Source organism: Perognathus longimembris, chromosome 24, assembly GCF_023159225.1.
Source record: "Perognathus longimembris pacificus isolate PPM17 chromosome 24, ASM2315922v1, whole genome shotgun sequence".
In the NCBI taxonomy this organism is placed as follows: Eukaryota; Metazoa; Chordata; class Mammalia; order Rodentia; family Heteromyidae; genus Perognathus; species Perognathus longimembris.
Window position 1 is genome coordinate 19,444,495 of NC_063184.1, and position 25,925 is coordinate 19,470,419.

Below are 25,925 nucleotides of genomic sequence, written 5' to 3' on the forward strand. Positions count from 1 at the left end.
ATGCTCCTGTTCATTTTATTTTCTCTGTTACATTAAAAGTTGGCTTTTTTGGATAAACTTTTTTTATGGTAATTTCAACTCATTGCCTCACACTTGTTAAGCAAGCCCTTCTCAGCTGAGATGTGCCCTTAGCCAGTTTTGCTTTAGTTATGTTTGAATAGGGTCTTGTTTTTTTGCCCAGCCTCTGCCTCAACCCTATACCTCTGACATAACACAACTGGGACCACAGGTACATATCTCCACTTTCATCTTTATTAGTTGAGATGGGATCTTATTAACTTTGCTGGGGCTGGCTGGTCTCAAACCCTGATTCCCTCAATCTTCACCTCCTACACATCTAAGTGTACATTCGTAGGCTCAGCTTTGGACTATTTTTTCTAGATAACTGTAGGCAAGATTATGAAAGCAACATCAGTTTCAATGTATATAGATGTCATCTTTACACTGAGGTCACAATATTCATGTGATAACAGTTATAATTATTATATCTAAAAGTAGTAGCTGTTTATTCTTATAAATAAGATGTACTTTGATAAACTCAGTCATAAGATAAAACAGATTAATCTAACTTGAAAACTCTTTTTCTTCTTTTTACTAACAGGCTAACCGGTTCTATTCCAAAACTAAATTGAAAAGAAAAAAAAAAAAAAAGACAACCAGCCTAGAGAGCCCTTTAATGGAAGTACCAAGTAACCTAATTTATGTCACTGAAATAAACATTTCCCTGTTGAGAATAACTACTGTAAATATATTTTGGATTGTTTAAGGCAATTTCAAAGCACGTCTTTACTGTATTAGCATAAACATATCTAGCATTATAAAATATTTTATTACTATTATTTTTCAGCCTTTGTAGTAAGAACTATGGGCTCTTTTTTGTATTCAAAGATAATATCATATCACAATAATCAGTAATATGCAGTGAGGAACACACACATTTCAGTACCCTTTCAGTTTATACTTGAAGTAAATACATAATATTTACTTCATAAGTATTTATTCCATAAACACTGACTTTGGCAAGCCTAATTACTAAATTATTTTGAATATTCACTTGGTGAACAAGAATATAATTTTCATTTCCATACCATGTGAGATAGTGTATCTTAAAACTTCCTAAATGTACCTATCTTTCCAATAATAGGAAATAAAAAACAAGCATTAGTTTATTTTTTGCAGAGGCATATTTAGTTAATTTAAAAATGTACCCCATTCATTTATGTAATAACTTTGCTCTTCATATAAAAGATAAATACCTGATCTGATCTAGTAATATCCACAATCTCTGGCCACAAATATTTCCCTTAAGAGGGAAGGGTTAAAAATGTTCATCAAGAAATGTACTTACTACCTTCTGTACATCACCTTGACAATAAAATTAAATTAAAAAAAAACCCACAAATATTTCGGTTGTCATTGTAAGTATAGGATAGTAATTTAACATAAAACTTTTCAAAACTCTAAGACCATGTGAGTACACAGGCAATTTTAAATATGCACAGTTGTAATAAGAAAAACCCCTGATAAAAGGGGAAATGTAACTAAGATGGTCAGATAAGGAGAGAATAGCTCCTTTTTTCAACTTGTATCACCCTTGAGAGAAATGTGAAGCCCAACAGGCCAAAGCATGCGTTTCAGACACATGCCATGCCATTCCTGCACAGATTCCATCACATACACAGCTTTACTGGTTCCTTTCTGCACTAAAATGCAATTTTTCTCTCTGCTTTGATCTGAACGATGTCAAACTTCTCATAAAAAGAGTTATTTTGGCAAAGTTAAAGGGAAAAAGAGTTTTTAAATGATGGCTTTTATCAAAAGTATGGATGCTTACAAAAAGGAACCCATAAATGAAGTGTCTTAAGAGTCTGTTTGTAAAAGAAACTAGACCAGATAATTTGAAATGAAAATTATACCCAGCTAGTGATTCTTTCATCTCCATATACAAGAAGGAAACTGGGATTCAAAAAGTTCATCAGCAACAACACCTTATTTTGTCCCATTTAATAGTTATGTCAGTCTGTTCTTTGACGTTAGGATTATATAAGACCATTTCCTCTCCATTAGGAAGAGCTCCTAAAAGGGGAACTGCTGAGGCTGTTAAAACTGAATCTGACCCACTTCTTCCCTAAAGATTTCTGTGAATTTTATGACATTTCTTTTACTGGGGGTACCTTGCTTCTTTCAAGTTAACTGCTAGCTGAAATATACTTGAGAATTTCTATAACATGCATACAAATCTCTCCGTTTTTCTCCAGGTGTGGATTAATTATGGTGTTTCTGTATCCTTTATCTTTACTGTCTAACGCAAGCCTACTCTTTCTTCCTGAGTAAAACCACACTAAAATCATTCATTTGGAGTACATTAATATAATGTAGGTCAATTGATTGCTCAGAAAGGTTAAGTTGAATAAAACATAAATTTAAAAATATATAATTTATGTGGAAGAAGCTCCTAGTAGTTGAAGTCATATGTGGCCTTTGATTCTTTAAACAATAAGCACTGCTTTCTTGATGAATTAATCAAAATCAAGGCCATTCAAAACATAAAAGGTAGACAAATCTAACTTGTAGATATCTCAAAACTGCCAGTTTTACAAAATAATGGGAAATGTATTTCCAGTAAAATCACAAGTAACCGTACAGCACTACATTTATAGACTCTTACATCATTCTTGAAATTCAAAGAGAGGCTCTGTAGTTTTCTTATAATAATTCTGCAGCAATTACAGAAAATTAATTTACTAAAGGGGTAAAAAAGCATGTAGCATAACAGATTATATGCATAAAACAGCATGACATAATGAACACATTTTTATCCCATTATTTATACAAATAAATTAGTTCTTATATTTATTCACTTCTAATACTGCTAACTTCATTTCCCTTAACTGAAGTTTAAAAGAATAAAAAATATAAGTTGTTTTCACAATGCCTAATTATCTTTTAAAATATAATCTTTATTAAACTAAATGAAGAAAAAGTAGTTGCAAATATTTATAAATAAATGAAACAAATATGGCCACAAAACTGTACACTGCCTATCTCAAAAGATAAAGAAAATAGAGATGATAAAAGCTATAACAACAGATTAAGATACAAATTAACCAACTGGACATTTACTATACTAATGTTAAGGTTCTTTAGTATACTCAGGAAAAAATTACTCTGCACACGAGAATGATAGCATTACTGACAAGAGCTCACTTTTTTATTCTATTTTGCCAATAGGAAATGAAACTCTAAGGCAAAAGTACTCAAGTCAGATAATATTCCCCATATTTAAATAATGTGCAATTCAAAAATAACTAAGCTGAACAGGAATAAGCAATACTTTTGATAGCTTAAAATTCTAGTAACAGGGCTGGGGATATAGCCTAGTGGCAAGAGTGCCTGCCTCCGATACACGAGGCCCTAGGTTCGATTCCCCAAGCACCACATATATGGAAAATGGCCAGAAGCGGCGCTGTGGCTCAAGGGGCAGAGTGCTAGCCTTGAGCGGGAAGAAGCCAGGGACAATGCTCAGGCCCTGAGTCCAAGGCCCAGGACTGGCCAAAAAAATAAAAAATAAAAAAAAATTCTAGTAACAAATATAGAACAATAAGAATAAAAACCAAAATAATCAATACTCTCCAAGTACATACAGACTATAAATCTTTAAGTACTACTGTGCAGAGATCTCTGCAATATGTGTTACTAAAATTAACCATAAAATATACGTAAAATTTTTAGTTTGAGACCTGTTATGACAAGCTGGGGCATTTAATAAAGTCATAAATATGAAGTGCATATGCACTAGCATTTTACAAATAAAGTTCATACTCTAAGATGATCAGGGAAGAAAATGCACAGGCACTAAGGAGTATGGAAAACTGTGGGTTAAAATTCATGTTCTCCCATGTGTTACTGCTATCTTAAATCAGGCTATCATCACGTAGGGCACAAAACTAAAGGAAAGGAGAACAAAGGAGGCTTGTCAGACCACCACAGCTACAGAACTATTATACAACTGCTACAGTTTATTCTCTTATTTCTTTCTTCCATCATAAATACATGGACATTCTGACTTTCCATGGTTCACAGATACAAATCACTTTTGAAGAACTGCTTGACACAGAAGGGCCCACATAGTTTCTTTCAAGAAATACAAGTACATTTCTAGCAGGCTTTCAAGGTGAATGATAAATATGTGGTTTGGGCTCCCAAAAAAGAAATCGAAGGAAACTTGGGATAAGTTTAATTAAATATACTCAAGCCCAGCACAGTGGCTCATGTCTATGATCCAAGCTACTTGGGAAGTGAAGCTTGATTGGGAAGATTGTAGTATGAAGCTAGCCCAGGGAAAAAGTTCACAAGACTCTCACCAACTAAACCAATAGCTCCAGTAGCATCCTAGCCTGTCATCTCAGCTATGTGAGAAGCATAAAGAGGAGGACTATGGCTCAGGGTGGCCCAGGCAAAAACAAAACAAAACATAACAGTGAGACTCTATTGGGAAACAAAATAACAGAAAGCCAAAGGGGCTAAGTATGATCCTCAAGTTGTACAGTGCTGGCCTTCTAAGCAGAAGGCTCTGAGTTCAAATGATAGCACTCTCCCTACCTGAAGAAAAGAATATACTTAATATTTTGTTTACACATAGAAAGGTTAAGTAGAAATAGTAATCTTTTCAATAAACTCATATCCTCAGATTCCTGCTTTCTTTATCTAGCACAGTGTGTTACAGAAGGCGGTGGAAATGACAATGACATATGACAAATAGAAATGGAGTCAATGCAAACATAGTGGGCCAATCTAGCTTTTGAGAACACAGTGGTTAAGTTCACATGAACACTTGTATTATGGCAACTAAGGAAAATGTATTTGGACAGACTTAGAAAAACTTTTAAAAAACTGTCCATATGCATTTTTATCCAGTAATAGTACTTCAATAAACATAATTGGAAAAGATGCAAATATATTTTTGCTTAATTTGAAAGTCTCAAAGTTTTACGTTTGACTTATTGTGATAGGAGGAAGAGAAAATGCATTCCCGGTAACTTCTTAGTTCAGAATACATATGGTCCAAATTTCTATTGGTTCTGTTAAATAAGAGCCAGGTCATACTGGTCCACATTAAGCTCTTAGCCTAGCAAAGTCAGTCTTAACAGCAAAGCAAAATTCTTTTGAAAATCATAATCCTTTAGAATTTATTCCTAAACACATGATGACAGGGCAACACTTACGGCTGTCGTAGCATATGTTTCCTAGAGCCCTGCCCGTTTGAAGCAGCACTTCCTGATCTTTGCTATGTAGCAGCTGCACCAGTGGTGAAATCAATCCGGCATCCACACAGGGAATTCGCATAAATTCTGAAAATAAGAGATACTAAATTCAAGTAAAAACCTAAGAATCACAAATGATAGCTTGCACCTCACTTCATAACACAAATGCCTACTGTTGCAATGTTTTAAGTGGTTTAATATTTGAAGAGTATATTTTGTTGTTGTTGTTTTAAAACACCCTATTTAAAACCCTACTACATATAGCTTGAAAAAGGTACACAAAAATGAGTAGGGTCATCTTTTTTGCTTTATTGACAGTCTCTGCTATAGACCAAAGGAATTTTTAATTAACTTTCATTACAACTAATTTATCACCAACCTCTTAAGTGTAACTGGATGCACTTTAGAAGTGGTATGTAATGATGGCAATTTTCTTTGTATGAGCCTGATAATTAAAGTGATGCAGTTATAAACCAAGCCACCAAATTGCCTAGTTTTCACTATATGTTCTCTAAAAAGCCAAAATATAAAATTTTAAAAGCTATTCCAGTGAGTCTTTATAAATAATAGGGTTTTTTTTGAAGTTGGTAAAATGTGATAGAATTGCAAACTGCTCATCTTCATTTCTAGTCTCGATTAAAATCCACTTTATGTTTCACATGTATTAAAGCACCAAAGGTTAAGCTCCCTTTATGTGAAACTTCTTTTTCCCTTATCTTTATAGTACACCATTCTTGACTTACTAACTCCCAATAATATTCTCATAGTTGCTTATAAGAAACGCATGTTCTACAGAAAACAAAGGGGCATGATCTCCCTGATATATGACTGTTAAGATGGGGTGATGGGGAGACAGTAGAGACCAAGTCTGTGAAACCAAAAACTGCTTGTCAAATAGTATTCCCCACAGGATTAGGGCAGCGACCCAACAGTATGTAACTAAAACCAAACAATTACTCAACATATAAAGGTCAAAAATTGACCTCTCAGGGGAATACAATAGCTCAAAAGCTATGCATGTACGTTCATATAAGACTACTGTCGACATATGGTCTAATATCGACATTACATTTAAAGCCCTAGGCGAACTTTCTTGGGCGTGGCCACGTGGCTACTGTATATGTTCTTGATACATTGTATATTGTATATATGTCTACCTGACCTAGAGAAGAGATAGAAAAACAGGACGTAAGCTATCACAAGAAATGTACACACTGCCCTACTATGTAACTGTACCCTTTTTGCACAACACCTTGTCAAAAAATTTGTGTTCAATTAATAAACAAATAATTAAAAAAAAAGAAACGCATGTTCTTAAAAAAAAACACAAACAAAAAACAGTGCCTCACGATGGACCAGTACAAAATGTAAGAGGAAGTAAAGATATATAATTGGTAAACATTCTCCCATCAGTCACTCTGTACATCACAATCTATCATCAGTATGTTCTGGTCAATATATTTAGTCAACAAAGAGATCATCCTCAGGGCATAATTCGTCCAACAAAAAATAAATTTTTCAAGAAGTCTATATCTTACCCTTTTCCCCCTTTCATTAAAAAAAAAAAAAAATCACATAGCGCTATCACCAGAGCTATCATCTTTGAAACAAGTCTTTCATCTAACAGTCAGAGAGGTACTTCTAAGTAAAGTACTGAAACTTTCAGCAGTCACTAAAACCTTTAAGAGTAAGAGGATATCCTACTATTTTAAAGTAGGATTTTAAAGATTATTGTTGATAGTTTTGTATAGTTTTCTTTTGAAATACAAAGAAAATGTGAGGCATGATGAGAAAAGAAGTGACTTATATGCAGGTTATCAAGGCAATACTAGACCATGCTTAGAAACTGATGAAGGCACATTCCAAAACTAAAGTGCCAAGTTATACTTTAAACTACCTGACAAATAGTACAGCTCTTTCTAGAGCTTCCATTTGACTCCATGTTGCTTTTAGGTCACACACACATTTCACACTAAAATAAACACACAGAACAGAGGGAAAATTTGAAAACAATGAAAAAAGACACAATAAAGTTCCACATCTCTAGTGATGCTCTCCCCCAAACCCTGTCTTACTATTACAAACATGTTTGGTAAATAATTCTGCATTCCTATCTAAAGAGATAGAAAAAAAAATAGTAGCATAACTGTCCATCCAAACTATGCTTCTCTAACAGGGCAAGACTTGGTTCTCAAACTTTATACTCAGCAGAATTACTTGGTTGGTAAAAATACATGATTGTAACAAGAATTTGAGCCAGGTATCAGTGGCTCATGTCTATAGTCTTAGTAACACAGGAGGCTGAGATCCAAAGATTGGGATTTGAAGCTAGTTCAGGCAGAAACGTTCAAGAGGCTCTTATCTCCAATTAGCTACTAAAAAGCAAAAAGCAGGGATCTGGATTAAGTGGTAGAATGCCAGCCTTAAATTCAACCCAGTACCAACACACACACACACACACACACACACACACACGATGTAGCCAACATTAAACAAAACATCTAAAAATAATATTTTATCAGTTGAGGCACACAAATGACTATATATACTCTAGTTTTGCCTTATGTTTACAAAACTAGGTTAGTTAAAATCATGTGCAAGCATTCCTACTATAATTCTTCTAAAGATTCTCTTACTGGATATAAATAATGCACTACAGGATCAACTAAGTATTATATAAATGAAGTCTTCATTGTAGTTTTTTCTGAAATATTTTTACATGGAAATTTAAGAAACAGATGTTTTTCATGAAAGCGAAAACAGCACAATAGCAACTGCATTGTTGATCTCAAGGACCACTGTCAGAAGGACAGAAAAGACAGGGAAAAAAGTGAGTCTATCTGGGTACAACATAAAGCAACATATATATGGAAGATAATGAAGACGAATAACGTCGTGGCAAGCTCAAGAATCCTATACCAAAACTAGTAAGTGATACAAATAACTAAGACTAGTAGTGCTTTCCCTTAATCCCCTAAGGGAAGGAATGGAACAGTAAATGGGAAATGTACATACGAATAAAATGACTATTGCCATAGCCATTTAAAACAATTATGTGGGGGGGGGGGAGTTAAAGAAAAGAGAAATTGAAAAAATGTCTAATCCATAAAATTAAAAACATAATAAAACATACTGACAAGTAAGGTGTAAGACTGAAGATGTCCCCAGCAGAAAAGTTCTTGAGGAAAACCTCACCATTTTTGGCTACTTCTGCTATGACGTTAGCTACTTTGGCTGTGCAGGAAGACTGTGGCGTCAACAGACTTGCAAACAATTGAAGAATTCCACTTCCCTGCATTTTCTCACTTGTTTCTGCATCTGAAAGAAATAACATAAAGAATCAATAAAAATCTTCAACACTAATGCCGACAACTTAATTTGTGAGAAACTACAAAAATTCCTTATCTAAATAGAAATTAGCTTCAGTACGTATATTCAAGAATATGTATATTCGGGCTGAGAATATGGCCTAGTGGCACAAGTGCTTGCCTCATATACATGAAGCCCTGGGTTTGATTCCTCAGCACCACATATATAGAAAATGGCTAGAAGTGGTGCTGTGGCTCAAGTGGCAGAGTGCTAGCCTTGAGCAGAAAGAAGCCAGGGACAGTGCTCAGGCCCTGAGTCCAAGCCCCAGGACTGGCAAAAAAAGAATATGTATATTCAAGAATGCATGTTTAGTAAAAATTACCTTCTGCTCCATAAGCTGGTTTTATCTTGAATTCTAATATGCAAAAAGCATTACAATATTATTTTATCTATCTATCGTCAGACTATCAAGGAACTTTTTTTTCTGAATGCATCACTGCAGACCAAACTCACTTGCAATGTTGGTTTCAGCCCTATTTATTCAGAACAGGATTTTTTTCCCTATATCGTTTTGCATTAGAATTATAATCTCATGTTATTTTACATTATATATGCATTATGACCCCCTAAAATGTGAGAACAACTTTTTTTTTTTTTTTTTTTTTGGCCAGTCCTGGGCCTTGGACTCCGGGCCTGAGCACTGTCCCTGGCTTCTTCGCGCTCAAGGCTAGCACTCTGCCACTTGAGCCACAGCGCCGCTTCTGGCCGTTTTCTGTATATGTGGTGCTGGGGAATCGAACCTAGGGCCTCATGTATCCGAGACAGGCATTCTTGCCACTAGGCTATATCCCCAGCCCGAGAACAACTTTTAAAAAGGCAACTATAATGAGCAAAAATCCTCACTTCATATTACTTTATATAGCATGGATGAGGGGCAGCTTGAGATTATGATGACTGTTTTTCCTACAACTAATTCCAATCACCATCAGGGAAATAAGGAAGTAGCAACCAGAAAAATCTATGCAGTTCAAAACCCTATTAAGTTGATACAGAAATTCAACAGGTCCTTAACTTCTTCCCTTAAATAGCCTTTTAAAAAAAAGTCAAGCTTCTTTATATATCAATTGGAAGAATGATCTACTACAATAAAATGTAATAGAAATACCTGGAATGATTACGGAAATACAGAGAAGAAAATAAAGCATTGCATACTTATGAATAGAAAAAGAAATGTTATGTGTTTGAAGATGGAGGGTAATAAAGCTCATTAAAACATTCAAGGTAAATTTGTTATTTGTTACACTTCTATATCCTATGGACTGTTGCACAAGCATACAGATACTAGAGAACACTAAAAATTTGTTAAGCAAATGGCAGTTGATTAGATTCATAGGGTAGGAAAATCATCCTTACTACAATAACCTGAGAAAATTAACAAACGACTCATTTGTTAATAGTAAATGTTAAGTAAGGTGTTTTTCAAGTTTTCACTAATGGATTAGTAAGTTCTGAAATTTTTTTTTTTCCTGCCAGTCTTGGGCCTTGGACTCAGGGCCTGAGCACTGTCCCTGGCTTCTTTTTGCTCAAGGCTAGCACTCTGCCACTTCAGTCACAGCACCACTTCTGGCTGTTTTCTATATATGTGGTACTGGGGAATTGAACCCAGGGCTTCATATATATGAGGCAAGCACTCTGGCCACTAGGCCATATTCCCAACCCCAAGTTCTGAAATTTTATTTGCTGAATGAAGACTAGCAATTTCTAGAAAGAGAAACAGCATTATCACCCCCCCACCACCAACAAAAGAATAGGAAACAATCATAGTAGGTAAACACTGCTGGTGAAATCCTGTGGCTGAATGATGAAGGCAAATGCATATGTGATATATACATGTACATTCATGTAGTATGTAAAATATTTGTTCTTGATACACTGGGAAGCAAAGGTAGAGCTTCTTGAATGCAAGGCATGCCTTCTATTCTGAAGCCACAACTCCAGCCCCTGAAAACAGTTTCCTAATCATGAGTTCTGATCATTTGTCAACCTTGGAATCTAGTAAAAATCCTAACACTTGTAGTCTGTGCTTTTATTTTATATTTTTAACTAAAAGTATAACTGCTTAAGGTACTACATAACAATCTGATACCTATTATCTATAATCTCTCTTTTTTTTCCAAGCAAGAAGTCAAAAAGCACTGAACTCACTGTGCCATGTTTAAAATCCTTTCTTTTCTGACCATTGCTACTGACTGGGTAGTACATAACTGAAGAACACGGGGTCAGTCTGCCCCAGGGGTCTAGCCCTACCATCTGCTGGTGCTGGGATGGCAGGGAGAATTTGGCACGAAGGTACGAATCACCATCAGATGAAGCCAAGGCATTTGTGTGTGTGGAGGCGAGCAGTTAACTGCAAATCAGCCATGTATGCCTCATACTAACAATAACTAAAAGAATGACTGAAGATCAGGGCTTAATGTTAGGAGCAAGGGAAAAACAAAACCATGCAAATTCTTGCACGCTGATGAGGCTTTGCACAGATTATAATTTAAGGAATTTTTGAGAGCAGCTTTACTAAAGTCCAAATAAACCTGAGAACTTTATCATGCTAGCATGTGAATTTCTCTATAGGTTTAGAATGTAAATATGTAGGAATCAGCTTCATTCATTTGTCATAAAAAAATCATTCACAAAATACTGCTCTATCATGAAAACATCACAGTCCAATTAAATAACCTACTAAGTTTTAACCTTACTTCAAATATACATTTTGCCCTGGCATTCTATAAATGAATATGTGTTGCCAGGCATTTGTGAGTATCCTTGAGTAATTTTTAAAAGCTCATTAAGAAATAGAGGTTGATTCTTGAAGATCCAAATGAATAGCTACTGGATATGTGTGTGTGTGTGTGTGTGTGTGTGTGTGTGTGTGTATGTATGTATGTATGTAAATATAAAACTATGATCAGGAGTCCTATAAGAAAAAGTAGACTTTTCATTATCTTAAGCCAGGCTACTATTGACATTTTAGCTAGAAGTCTTTTAAATGTTTGTAAGAATCAATCAGCATCTTTTCCTCCTTTCTAAGTGAAGCACAGTCATAAAAATATTTTGAGTATGCCTACAAATCCTAAGCAGCTGGAGTCTTTGAATTTTAAAAGGATTCCATGGGAAGGCCAATTCATGTATTACCCATGGAAGCTGCTTATAGGAATAGCCCTTGAAGCCCTGCATACTGCCCCTAGGGCCTTATGTCCACACCTCACTTAAACTCCTCATGATAACATGGTTCCATAACCAGGACACTTTCAAAACTGAGCAATGAATACAGAGAAACTTGAAGAGTGAACGAAGAAGAAGAAGCCTGGCTACAGTGCCAGGTGGGAGATGTTAAGTGTGGAGAAAATGAGGCACAATCCACACACCAACTTAAGGCCAATAACTTGGATAGGAATGATAAGGAACTCACAATTCAAAATTACGGTTTGGAAAAAAAACACCCTAAGGTTTCCAACAACATTGTCAGTAAATATATTAGTCATATGGCTCAAAGGACTCTAGGTATACTGGTCTCAGGGAATTGTATCCTTCTCAAGGGGTCAATTAAAAAATTCTGACTTGCCTCTCAGCTTGAACAATCTGATCCAGATTCAAGAATTCATTTATTACCATACAACAAGTTCCACATCTTTTCTTTTGTCTGCTAGAAAACATTTGCACTTGGAGATAGCATAAGTGCTTCCAAATTTACCTTCTTTCCTTTCCATGCATTCTGTCTCAGTGAATGGTAAAAACCCATCTAAAAGTCAGAACCTACAGAAATGGAGGGACAAAGGGTGAATAAATGTAGCAGTGGTACACTCTAGATGCAACTTTGAAAATGAACTACACGAGTTGTGGGATGGGAAGAAAAACTGGGAGAGAACAAGAGAAGGAGGTGACATCCAAAAAGAAATGTACTCATTACCTGACTTATGTAACTATAACCCCCCTGTGTATCATCACCTTTATAATAACATTTTTTTAAAGTCAGATGCCCTAAATTACACATTTTGGGTCTTTAGTAAATGGATTTCTTCCGCTAACATTTAATCTGGCCCTAGATTACATATTTCCATCCCACTGAGATCTTTTACATCATTCATTTATTTATTATCGGTCTGTCTGTCCATGTGTCTGTCTACCATCTATCTACCTATTTATTCCTTCCCCTCACCTTTGCATCCATCTATATTCCTTAACTTCAAGCTCTCAGTTCTGAACTGCATTCAATGCAATGACCTCAAGAGACTCCCTAAACCGGTTACCTTCTTCCCATCTGCAATTGCCAATAAAACAGAATAAACTTGTGGCAATGAAAAAACTGTCACTTCCCTAAATCTTTAAATAGCCCTCTATAGCTTTTAATTAAACATTCCAGGACATCCACATTTTCTGTCTCTTGATACTTCTCCACAGACATCCTTTTCTCTCACCACACTAAATTACTTACAGCAACCTAAATTAATCATTTCATTTCATTACTTCTTACAGCAAACCATATTCCTTCTCTAAAATGCCACATACACCCTATCATTTTATCTTTTGCACACACAATGTCTTCATTTAATGATATCTGAATGAAAGCCATTCATTAAGCTATTCAATCTTTTTAATAATATCTGACTACCATAAAAATTTGAGATCATAACTTCATACTGAGGGCATTTTTTTAAAGGTTCAAAGCATGTTCAAAGATAATATTGCTTCATTTCTAAGATAGTCATGTGAGATAGGTATGATAGGTCATATTCTTCATATTAAAAGGAAATGTAAGATTGTATTAGAAAAGGAACAAAAAGCCATAGATTTCTAGTCCAGTGTTTTATTCTACTACAGCTGTCATTTAGAAGATAATATTGTGACCAGATTTGTCAAATTATTACATGAAAGACATTCTTATTTAACACATTTTACAGGAGGAAGAACTAAGGGAAGAAACTAAGAAAAAAGTATATACTCTAGCTCTTCCAAAAAATACTATATATATTTAAAGAAAAGTAACTACAAGGAAGCAAGCTTAAAATACACAAGAGGAACATGCTGAGTACAAGTAGAGGCCTGCCCAATGAGAAATTAATATTTTTACGAGAAATGAAAGGTAAAAGCACGAATAAAATGACATTTCTTTCATGATGAGAACCTTTGCTTTCCTTCATAAGGTTCTTAAACATACAAAAGGAACAGAGACACAAAGAAAAGGATGTATGTAGTCAGGAAATGATGGAGAACAGAACAAAAATCCATTTAGGTAATGACTCACCATCAAAGGTCTTACTGAGAAATTAAGTTCTGATAGTCATTTTATAAAATTACAATAAATGATTCGAATAGTCTTGCAGTCATTTTAACTCCGGGGATAATGTAAGCTGTGGGGGTGGAAGAAGTTGTGTTTGGAAATCATTGCTAGAAAACGCAGAGAGATGTGCTAGAGTTTAACTCTTTCCTTTAAAATTACCATTAACTAGATTATCAGGCAACTCCTAAAAAAATTAAACATGGAAAAAAGATATTTACTGTGACAGTAAATGTCATGAAGAACTGTTTGAGTAACTGTGACAAAAGCAGGATATTTTAACTAGAACTGCTCAAGTAGAAAGGGAAAGTAATGATGGAAGATATAACCCCCTACAAGAAATGTGGATTTCCTTATTTCAGTCTAAAAGAGTGAGACCAGAATAAAACAGTTCAGGAGCATTTCCAAGTTAAGATCCATTCTTCATTCTATGGTTAAAAACCCTGGGGAAAAATAGCAAGTAAACACAGCTAAAGAGATTTTATATCTGCAAGATTATTTTTTGTTTTTCCATAGCAGTGCTAGGAACTGAACTCAGAGCCTGTAATACTTGAGCCATACTCCTAGTTTTTGGGTTTTTTTTTCTGTTCTTTTAGCTTGTGTTTTTAATGTAGGGTTTGTTGATTTTTTTACCCTGATTTTTTCCAGCATTGGACCAGTATCCCCCTGCCTGCTTGGGCCTTCCAAGTAGCTGAGATTACTGGCTATGTGCTACCATCCCCAGTTCCTTCAGGTCTTTGAGATACTTAAAATGTTCAAAGGAACATACCTTAACTACCTATAAATCTTGTATCAGAAAACAATGTCCTCATTTTTCTTCATGGTTATACTCCAAACTGCATTTCAAACTGTCTCCAGTTTATAGTGATTTTCATGGTCTTAGCATGACATGAAAATCCTTTCATAGTTTGGTCCCTTACTCCCTTCCCAGTTTTCATCTCTCCATCGTTCCTTCCTTCCATCAGTTCCTTCCGCTAGCCATACCGAGCATTTCAGTTTCTCATGCAAGAAGGTTTTTATCCACCACTGTGATTTTCCATGTGCTGCTTGCTTCCGTTGCTTGGGATTTTCACTCACCCACAATCCTAATGCCTCCCCTCCATTTACATGGCTCAAGTACATTGAATTATCAAAACTCATTATTCTTTTGTCTTGCTATCCTTTCATTGTGCCTTACCCACCTCCAAATCTCACTCACAATATTGTCATTGCTTCCCAGTTGTCAGAACATACTGGTTAGCAAAGGGTAGGGGAGTGGATGAGATCATCCAAGGAAATTATATTTTTAATGAGTCCCTTTTATGCAAGAAATAAAAGAAAAAGAGGGTACAAGTCATCAGCCACACGCTAGTTGTTGTGTAAGAGAAAGAGATGTTAATGACCTATCACAATTTGATGTGACTGCTACTTCCTTGGAGGTTTATGGGTAAGACTTAGCAGGAAGCAACAATAATTGCATAAATATGATGGAAATGTTCTTAGGTGAGGTAATATTTGAGATGGGGTGGGGATCGAACTCAGGGCCTCCAAGCACTCACTCTTAACACATGAGCTACATTTCAGCCTTTTTGTTGTTAGTTTGTTCTTTAGATAAGAGCTCATGCTTCTGCCCAGGGAAACATCAGACTATTATCTTCCTTTCTCTGCCGCCAAGTAGCATATATTACATGTTACAGATGTGTTGATTGGACAGAGAAGAGCCAAGGAGATAGCAAAGCACACTTCTGGGTGTGTCTGTGAGGGTATCCCACAGAAAAGTAAAGAGAAAAACCCAACCCAAAGTCGATCACATAATCCCATAAACAGAGCACACAGATGAAATACAAGGAGAAAAAGAAGAAAGCACCTTGTTGTAAAGGGTCTAAATGTGTAGTTGTTTATTAAGACTTTCCTTTAAAAAGAGGGGGCCGCCTGAGGAGTTGTTTCTCCAGGTTTACCATGCGCAGACATGACTGGCTACTACGTGACCTCGTATCATCCATGTGATGCAGTTTTACAGTCAAGCAGGATGACGGAGGCAAACACAAACACACACACACACACACACACACACACACACACACACACACACATCCCAAAGGAAGGCCTGAGAGGCCAGGCACTGTGAAGCTCTGAGAGTAAAGCTTACAACTTTCTGGGTCTCCATTAGGTTGGAGCATCAACTGTCTGCTAATGAAATTCATAGGCAGTAAGTGGAGGCAGCCCAAGAGAAAGGCCAGCAGATGCCCCACATGGAGTTGTAGAACTGAATGCTTGCCCATTCTTTCCTTTGGAATACAAATGTCTACTCTGTTTTACTGAATGCTGCAGGTTATGTTTGTTTGTTTCAGTTTTACAGAGTTAAGAGTATGGCTTGAAACACAGAGGGGACTGAATTTGGAGTGAGAGCAATGCTGCAACTGTTAACACTTTGGAGCCATTTGGAGATGGATAAAATGCATTTTGCAACAACATGAGCGTCAGGGGTGGGACCGTTACAGAATAAGGTATGTTTGGGTGTCAAGGTAAAAAGAACTGTGATGGTTAATCTTGGTTGCCAATCTAATTGGCTTTAAAAAAAAAAAAAAAAAGCAAGCAGGCTAGGAATATGGCCTAGTGGCAAGAGTGCTTGCCTCCTACACATGAAGCTCTTGGTTCGATTCCCCAGCACCACATATATGGAAAACGGCCAGAAGGGGCACTGTGGCTCAGGTGGCAGAGTGCTAGCCTTGAGCGGGAAGAAGCCAGGGATGGTGCTCAGGCCTTGAGTCCAAGGCCCAGGACTGGCCAAAAAAAAAAAAAAAAAAAGCACCTTTGAGTGTGTAAGTGTGTTTTCACAGAGGATTAAATAAGGAGAATAGACCTGTCCTAAATATGAGTGGCTCCATCCCATTGGCTGGGGGCCAGTGAAACAAGGGAAAGAGACAAAGCTGGCTACAGCAGACACTCTTTCGCTGCTTCCTATACCATGGGTAAGCAGGCTATGCCTGTGGGCCTGACACTAGGATGCTTGGCCACACCATGGGGCCTAATCAACAAAGCCAAAGAATATGGACTGAAACCTCTGAAACTAGGCCAAAGGAGATGGTTTGTATTGTCTAAGCCAGGTACAATGAGAAAGACAAAGAGTGTACCGATGCAATAGCTATTTACTGATAAGACTCAGAGGAAATATTAGGTCCTCTTAAGACTCGAAAAACTCTTACAACTTTGAGTTGAATCTAGCTCTGTTTCTACAATACTTTGTAATCACCTCTAGTAGTAATGAGTTATTCATTACCTATCTATCTAGACTGTTAAGCTCTCTAGACCAATTACCAACTAATATATGGTAGTGATCAATTAATGCTAGGAGCACAGAAGTGCATACCTCCCAATTTATAACAGAAGAATTGATTAGGTATATACACATTCATTAATATATAATGATTAGATATTAACCTCAGCTTGAAACTGCTATGGGACTAACAATGAAGAAGCAAATGAGATATTTATTGATGTTGTTATACTTGTAATCACTTCCAACAGAAAAGAAGATGGAGCGTATGAGATTGCCTTATTAATTTAGAAATTCTCTGATCAAGAATTATGAAGTCAAGAATAGAAGTGTTATAAAATTACCAATCATTAGCTCATGCAAGGACTAAACTTTTCACTTTGCATTAAGTTAATGAAGTCTTAGATTGTATTTTTCAAAAGCAAACATATGCAAAAATGTTCTTAAATCTGCCAGAAATCACTGTAAAAAACTACCTTGCCTTTGTACTCTCCCTCCCACATAAACACATCAGAAAGAAAAGATGATCAATCCATTACTGAGTTATTATGAGCTGAATGAAAACACTGTTTGCTCTTTTAGTAAAATGAAAAGATCTAACACTCAACGATAGGAGGGGGAAAAAAATTACAAAATAAATTCACCTAACAGAACATTATGTGCCAAAAACTAGACTTTGAATCCATATGCTCTTATTTCTAAAACATTTCTCTGCCTTTTGAAGCTTCAAGTTGGCATTACAATAAGCATTAAGAAGTAGGTCATGAGACATAGCAGTAAAATCAGTTATAGATTCTTGTGTGTAATATAATTCTAATGACCCTAGGTAGTTATCCCAAACCACAGCTACCATGCTAAACAATATGTTGTTGTTTCACAAGAAGTGTACGTTCCAGTTGTCATGGTAAATTTTGTGTCAGTACCTAGGTATTTAGTCAAACATCCTGGACATTTCTGTGATAAGTTCTGGATATAATGAACATTTAAATCAGTAGGTTTTGAGTAAAGCAGATTTTCCTCTATACTATATATAGGTAGGTCTTATCCAATCACCCAAAGACCTATAGAGCACAAAAGATTAGCACTGCCTAAAGTTCTATTAGCAGCTTTCAGATCTGAACTACAACCTGAGCCCTTCCTCAGATCTCTGGGAATTTGGCATTACTAGCACCCATAAAATAATACAGCAAAATGTACATTACTGTATAAAATCTGATGCCAATTTGATTTCCTTTCCTTTCCAAGCAACTTGATCTTTTAGCATAGAGGGTCAAAAGATTTTTCCCTGTGAATTATTTTTATCTTTAAAGTCTGAAATTGTTACTTGGCCCTTTCTATACATCTATACCTCTCTCTATATATTCCAATCTTTCTTTACATCTACAAAGTTTATGGCTTTAAATATCACTTCTTCTATTTAATTGTTTTTCTGTCCACTTAAGAACTACAATTGCATGTATGTCAGATCTTTTTTTTTTACTATGTTTGATTTTGATGATCTCTCTCTCTCTTCTTAAGTTTCACCCTTCTGTCTGCTTTCAATCTTTTCTTCCTCTTATTTTTAAATCACCTCTATTCTTCTTTTGGCAACTTGTAATTTAGCAGTTGTTTCTAAAGTGATTCTGTAGTGTTCTTCTATTTCATTAATTCTAACTTCATACATTCTTAGTGTTTATCCACCTAGGTTCTAAATATGACAAGTTTTTACATTTCATATCTGCACAGGTTTATGTAAAGATATTTTAAATAATCATGGGGTTCTGCTATTGCTTCACAAACATTTTTCTTAGGAGAAAAAGTTGAGTTGATTTTTTTTCTTGAAACCTTTCTATATGTCTCTCCCAAAACTCACTATTTAGTGTATATTTTTTAGTTTCCTTACCTAGTAACAATGGCTATATGCAGTAAGATAAACAGATGACTACCAAGGCTTTTGCCTCCAAAGCCTATGCTTCTGTAGAGACCTAATGTCTCTACAGAAGAGATGTTTGGTGTGTCCTCTGACTTCATAGGATTCCTATTTCTACACAAGATCTAACTTCCTTTCATCACTACTCTTGCTTTTCGTCACGAAGCATACCATAGTAATAATTCAGTCATTCCTAAATGGCATTCTCCTGACCTATCACATAAGGTCTATGCATCCCCCCCACCCCTTGAAGATGCAGTCATGCTGTTTTCCATCTCCGGTGCTCATCTAATACCGTCTTCTCAGCACAAAGCCCCTCCACTCCAAGAAAGGGACTATAGATGAGTACCACCACGCCTAGCTTCCTATGCAATTTTAAGTAACCAATACTCTAGATTATGACTACATCTTAGTACTTTGCTATCAGGAATGTTAGTAACCAAGAAACACTAACCAGGGTAACTGTTTTTCCTTCTAAATGCAATTTTAATTGTGTGCTATTACCCACAGCTCTCAAAGCTGAGTAGACTAGACTTGGAAATTACCTTCCCTCTCTCATAAAGCATAGATTCTTGTTAGCTGGCTTTATTTGATATCCGTACTCTGTGCAGAAAGATTCAGATTTAGGTGGACATCATAGGGCTATTGAGGAGTCTGATGTGTTAGGCCTTTTTAGTCAACTGCTTTAGTTCAGAAGAGGATTATAATACATGCTCCAAATGCTACATTTATTTTGTAAAAACTGCATCCATGGTATCATTAGCTGATGCTAATTGCTTATGCTAATGATACCAAGCAATCAGCTAATGATATTTTATAAACAATGGACACAGTAGTTAAAAGGCATGTGATACAAAATAAATGTAAAGAAGGTGAAAGAATAAATTCAGCCTGCAAATGAAACAACTTTGGTGCCACATCTGACAATAGGATCAAAGGGTAAAGTCTAATCTACATAAAGGCTTAGAAAAAATGAAATATAATAATAATTTTTTCTCTGAACACCAACAATACTCCACATTCAGTTATTGTAAATTCAATAGGTTACTAAAAAACAGTTGATAAATTTCAAAGTCCCTTCCTTAGGTAGTAACTTTGTTAATGAATTAAGTCTGTTCAGAAATATTAAAGGTATTAAGCAAATTAAGAAGCATTTAGAGAAGATACATGAGGTAATCTACATAAACACCAATGTATACTTAGATGTACTCTACAGGGAAGCCAAAAAACCAATACAACATTGTAAATAGTCAAAATAGTATAATGGGTAGGAAATAAAAGAATTTATCTGGTGTACTGGTACTATCATATAAACTAAACACTTTTTCCTCTAAATAAAAGTCATTTTATATTGTCTCCGAAAGCTATTTTATAGAAAATAAACAATTACATGACTGATAGAAATAAGGAACTGCCATCAGATGAATTAAAAAGTTATATAATAAAGAAAAAGAGGTAAGGAGAAAGTCAGTTAAAACTGCTGGTGTGAGGGCATTGTTTTATGGCTCCCTCAGTAAAATGGATATTGGCCTCACACTTTAAAGTGAAATAGAATTAACAGAAATTATGATGAATCAAATGTTAATTTTTCTTGCCATTAGGCCTTTATTTAGCTCATTTTTCCTGCAAGGTGACTGAGATAATAGGTAGAATATTGTTTTAAATTTTCAAGTAAGCATGACACTGTAACTCTACTAGAACTGTGCAATATTTACTAAGAATCTTTTCCCTGTGATGTGAATCAGGAGACAGAACAAGCCAGGCTGATTTCTTGGCTGGTAGCCTTCATGTATTTACTGAAAACATTTAAAAGTGAGATCTGAAGTGTTTGTATAAGTAAATGAATGCTTCTTATTAAGTTAGATCAGAGATTTAAAAGAAAATACTTGTTTAAACAAAATTTATTCCATAAAATCAAGAATTCAAATCTTCTCTTACCTCTTAAAACTGACATACATAATACATTTAATGAGGAAAGGAGGAAAAAAAGAGAGGGAGTTTAGAAGGAAGAAAGAAGAAAGAAATCACTCTATTCAAGTAAAAATACTAACTTCAGATTATGATCATTTGTAATGCACAATTAGTATATTATAAATCGACAAAACAGATATTTCAAAAATCACACTTTATAGAAATATCCTTTCAAATGACAAGTTGGTGGGTTATAAAATAAAATTTTTAATTTAGATTTTCCTTACACATATTATCACCTTACAGTTTAAAAAATGGAGAATTCTAGAAAAAAAAAATGGAGAATCCATTTCTTAGGTGCAATTTTTATGCAAACAGTGACATTTTTAATTAAAACATCTCACACTAAGACTTATGAAACTAGTTCTCTGTTTAAAAAAATAAACACTACAGATTTATCTCAGTTAAGTGTTTTCTAATTTTACCTTTTAAGAAGACAGAGTGGCAATGGGCCAAGCACTTTACTAAAGTATAAACAACTGTAGGAAATATACATATTACTGGTATATTCTTACTCTGGCTTAAGATGCTAGTTTTATAAAATAGCCAGGCGCTGGTGGCTCATGGCTGTAATCCTAGCTACTCAGGAGGCTGAGATCTGAGGATCGTAGTTCAAAGCCAGCCTGGGCAGGAAAGTCCATGAGACTCATCTCCAATTAATCACCAGAAAACTGGAAGTGGCACTGTGGCTCAACTGGTAGAGCACTAGCTTTGAGCTGAAGAGCTCAGGGACAACGCCCAGGTCCAGAGTTCAAGCCCTACAACCAAAAAAACAAACAAATAAAAACATACTGGTCTATTTATGTCAAGGAAAACAAGGCTATCTTGCTCTTTTTTGTTTGTGCTGGTTCTGGGTTTGATGTCAGAGCTTGGACGCTGTCTCTGAGCTTTTCTGCTAGCACTAAAGCACACTTGAGCTACAGCTCTACTTCCATCTTTACAGTGGTTACTAGCAGATGAGATTCTCACTTTCCTTCCTGGGCTGGCTTTGAACTGCTATCCTCAGATCTCAGACCCCAGAGAGGATAGGATTCTAGGTGTGAGCCACCAGAGCCCAGCTTCTCCTCTTTAATAACAAAATTTGGAACTATTCTTAAGAAAAACAAAAACACAATATAAAACTTGGTGTCTTTAAACAATTTCACAGCATATAATCTCAGCAAAAAGACTTTATTTTGTTAACTAAGAATTCAAATACCAACAGTATTATACCAAAGCGAATCTGTCCTTCATTCTGTAAACGGTCAAAAAAGACCTGGCTCAGAGGAGCTACAGGAAAGACTAGAGGCAGACTGGGCCCAAAGCCACCCCACAGCATGAGCTGCAGTTACAGCTTCAGCTCCAAGACAGAAAAGGAATACCTTAACTCTTTTGCCTAAGTAGTCTTACACATGAGAAGATTTACAAATTGTTTCAGACTGTTAGGCCCTTCTTTTTGCTCCCTCGCTTGATAGTAAATAATTGATATTGTTCGCATTTTTGTTAAACACTTGTGTAGCCCTAAGATTTTCTAGGACAATTTTCAATAAATAAGTTTGATCAGTAGGCCCCCACATTGACCCGAAATTTAACCCAGCAGTTATACACTTTCTCAGTGCTTCTTGAATCTGTTTTTAAAAAACTATACATTTTGCTTCCTTATTTCATTTCCCTTCTTCAATTTTGTCTCTTCCTTCCACAGAGAGATTAGCAATCTTCTCTATATGACCAAGGAGGACAACACTTTCATGACCTTCCTTGTGTGTGGGGTGTGTGTATGTGCACACGCACATGCACACATAAGCACCTGCCTGTGTGCATGTGCTGGTGTTAGGGCTTGTATACAGGGTCTGGACACTGTCCCTGAGCTTTTTTTGCTCAAGCGTAGCACTCTGCCACTTGAGTCACAGCTTCACTTGTAGCTTTTTTGGTTGTTAATTGGAGATAAAGAGTCTCACAGTCTCACAGTCTGGACTGGCTTCAAACCTTGATGCTCACATCTCGGCTTCCTGAGTAGCTAGGAGTATAGGTGTGAGCTACCAGCTCCTGAGGATGACCTTCCATTTTTAAAGCAAATGGTCCCTTTAAAAATGCTTTCCTAACGAAAGAAAATAACAGGAAGCTGAGAAAAAAAAGCCAAGTTTATAAAATAATCCTTCAAAGAACAAAAGAGATAACTTACTTCAGATAATTATTATTAGGTAAGGTTGCCTATATTATAGGCACATTGTGGTTCTTTCCAGTTGCAATTTAGTTTCTAGATCAAGGCCCTTTAAGAGAATTTTCTATGGTCATGGAAATAGATTTCATTTGTGATCCTCAATAGAAGTCACCTGCGGTGTGGGCACAGTGGCTCTATTTGTAATCTCAGCTACAATGGAGGTAGTACAGATAAGGCAGCCCAGGTAAAAAAAATTGATAAAACTCTCATCTCAACAATTAGACTGGTTATGGTTGTCCATAGGAGATGAGTAGGATAACATCTCAGGCAAAATGGTGACATACTATCCATTGGCAGAGTATTTGCTTACCAAGTGCAAGCCCTTTAGCAAGCTCCAAGCTCCCTAATACTTGTCAAAAACGAGTGAAACTAAGAAATTTCACTTTAAACTTTATTAAACATGAATACAGTCACATGTATACAGACTTAGACATTTTCCTTTCCCTCCTTTTTCTTCTTGAGTCTTATGTACATGCTCCTATTGTTCTTTGCCTCCTTTTTCTGTTATCTGTAAGATTAAATAGCAAGATACAGTTGTAATCTCAAAAGCTAATAGAAATTAATTTCAAAGGCTATGTTATGGTTTCAGTGTGAAATGACCCCCACAGGCTCCGGTATTGAGCACTTGTTCTTGCTCAGCTAGCAGAGCTATTCTGAGAGGATAGACATGTCAGCAGGTGGGGACAGCTACAGAAGGTCACTGGGCTGTTTCTTTGAAGCTTATGGGTCTCCCCCCCCCACTTCTCTCTCTCTATACACACACACACACACACACACACACACACACACACACACACACACACATCTTGTCTCTCTAAATCTGATTCCTGGCTGCCATGGAATGAATAAGTCTGCTCTACACCTATGATAGGTTGAAACCATGAGCTAAAATAAAAATCTTCCAACATTCATTTGTCTCTGTCACAGTGATGAGAAAAGCTACCTAACCCAGGCTAACTTTAAATGTGCTCCGTTAATAAAGAATACTATAGTCAGTTATTTCAGAATTTCTTGTTAGTTTACTAAAAAAAAAATTAGTAATAATAAATTAAATAAAAGAGAGACAGAAAAAACAACATGTTGGACTATAAGGAACAATGTATACTCTCCCTTACATTTCTGTCAGCTACATAATTAGCCCTACAGTAAAAGAAAGGCATAACTAAGCTCAAATACAGTACAATCAAACAAAATTAGAGGGAACAACTGAAAATCATCTTATACCTATTGTATAAAAGGGAAATTAATTAACAAAAATACATTAAATTAAATGTAAATTTTACGTGTTAGTCAACAAACAATTTCATGATTTCTATCTGTAGTATTATATACCACAACACTGAACATCAAACCTTCCCTAAGTTTCAAGGAATGTTTGGATGACTGTTGATGGTTCTGCCTAATTCTGCCTAAGCATACATATAAGTTTAAAGTGAAATTATTGTAAAAGGTGACCATAAGATCCCAGAAAAAAAAAAAACACCAAAGTATTTTAAGTTCCTTCTTCTACTTCTCTGCCTCCTCTCATCCCCATTCTCCTACATATCAATCCAATCTTTGAGCACAAATGTAGTATTAAGAGGAAAGCAACTGTGATGTTTGTGTGTCAGGAATGGATTCGCAGACCTCACTTCACGGGTGGAAATGTCATTACCACCAATCACTTCCTCCACTCTCTGCCAATCAGTTCGGTTTTGAGTCAGGGGGGTGGGGGGTGGGGGGGTGGGGGAGGGAGGAGGTGGTGGGAGGGAGGCACAGTGAAAACAACCGGATTATTCAGGACTAGGATTCAAAATTAATGCAAATACCAGTTATGTACTTAACTGTAACTATTTCTATAGGGCTACTGATTTGGATCTTTTTCATTTGCAATTAAACATTATAAAACTTACTATTTTGAGCCAGGGCTTGAAGCAGACAATCTAAGCATCCTTCTAAACTATCCTCAGTCCTGTCAACAGCCGTTATCTTCAGTTTCTTTAGCGTATCACTGAGATTATCTGTTAACAGAAAAAGAAATTTTAGGAACTTCACCAACCTTAAGACCATCATATGTTACACAGTGAAAGCATACCCAAATACCACTACAAGAGGACCATTATACTCACTCAATAGCCCAATACCTCCTAAAGTCTCACTGGAATCTGCACTGTTGCACATTTTTGTTCTGTTTTGTGCCAGTCCAGGAACTTGAACTTAGGGCCTGGGCACTGTCCCTAAGCTTTTTGCTCAAGGTCAGCACTCTAGCACTCAAACCACAGATCCACTTCCAGCTTTTTTATAGTTAGTGAGAAAAGTCTTGTAGACTTTCCTGCCTGGGTTGGATGTGAACTGTGATCCTCAGATCTCAGCCTTCTGAGTACTAAGGATTAGAAGACAGGCATGAGCCACCAGTGCTCAGCCCTATTACAAATTTTAAACAAACCTCTGTCCATCTAATTCAATATGAAATGTTCACTCTATGACCACATAATTGCCAGCGATATCCCCGATTATCACTGACCATCCTTTTCAATATTTTTATACTTTATTAAGCTTGTTTAGGAAAACAGGTAAGGTTGAGAAAAACTACACATCCACAAAGAAATCATACAGCTTTGTAAGAAAAACTTAATTTCATTTTTGCCCTCCTCTATTGTATTTATAAATAAAATGAAATGAAGATTTGTACAACTTTCAAAATA

General features: G+C 36.0%; 1 protein-coding gene across 5 annotated transcripts in view; it reads right to left on the reverse strand.

Moving 5' to 3' along the window:
• Rap1gds1 (Rap1 GTPase-GDP dissociation stimulator 1) overlaps positions 1-25,925 on the reverse strand; it is a 94,513-nt gene that overhangs the window by 48,655 nt on the left and 19,933 nt on the right. For 4 of the 5 annotated variants that reach the window (XM_048333378.1, XM_048333376.1, XM_048333375.1 and 1 more), the window contains exons 2-4: positions 25,134-25,241; positions 8,460-8,582; positions 5,226-5,351 (exon numbers count right to left, since the gene is read on the reverse strand). In XM_048333378.1, the coding sequence (XP_048189335.1) occupies positions 5,226-5,351; positions 8,460-8,582; positions 25,134-25,241 (357 nt within the window). Of the gene's footprint in view, positions 1-5,225; positions 5,352-8,401; positions 8,583-25,133; positions 25,242-25,925 lie in introns of those variants that run through there. The other variant, XM_048333379.1, reaches the window with a different exon arrangement.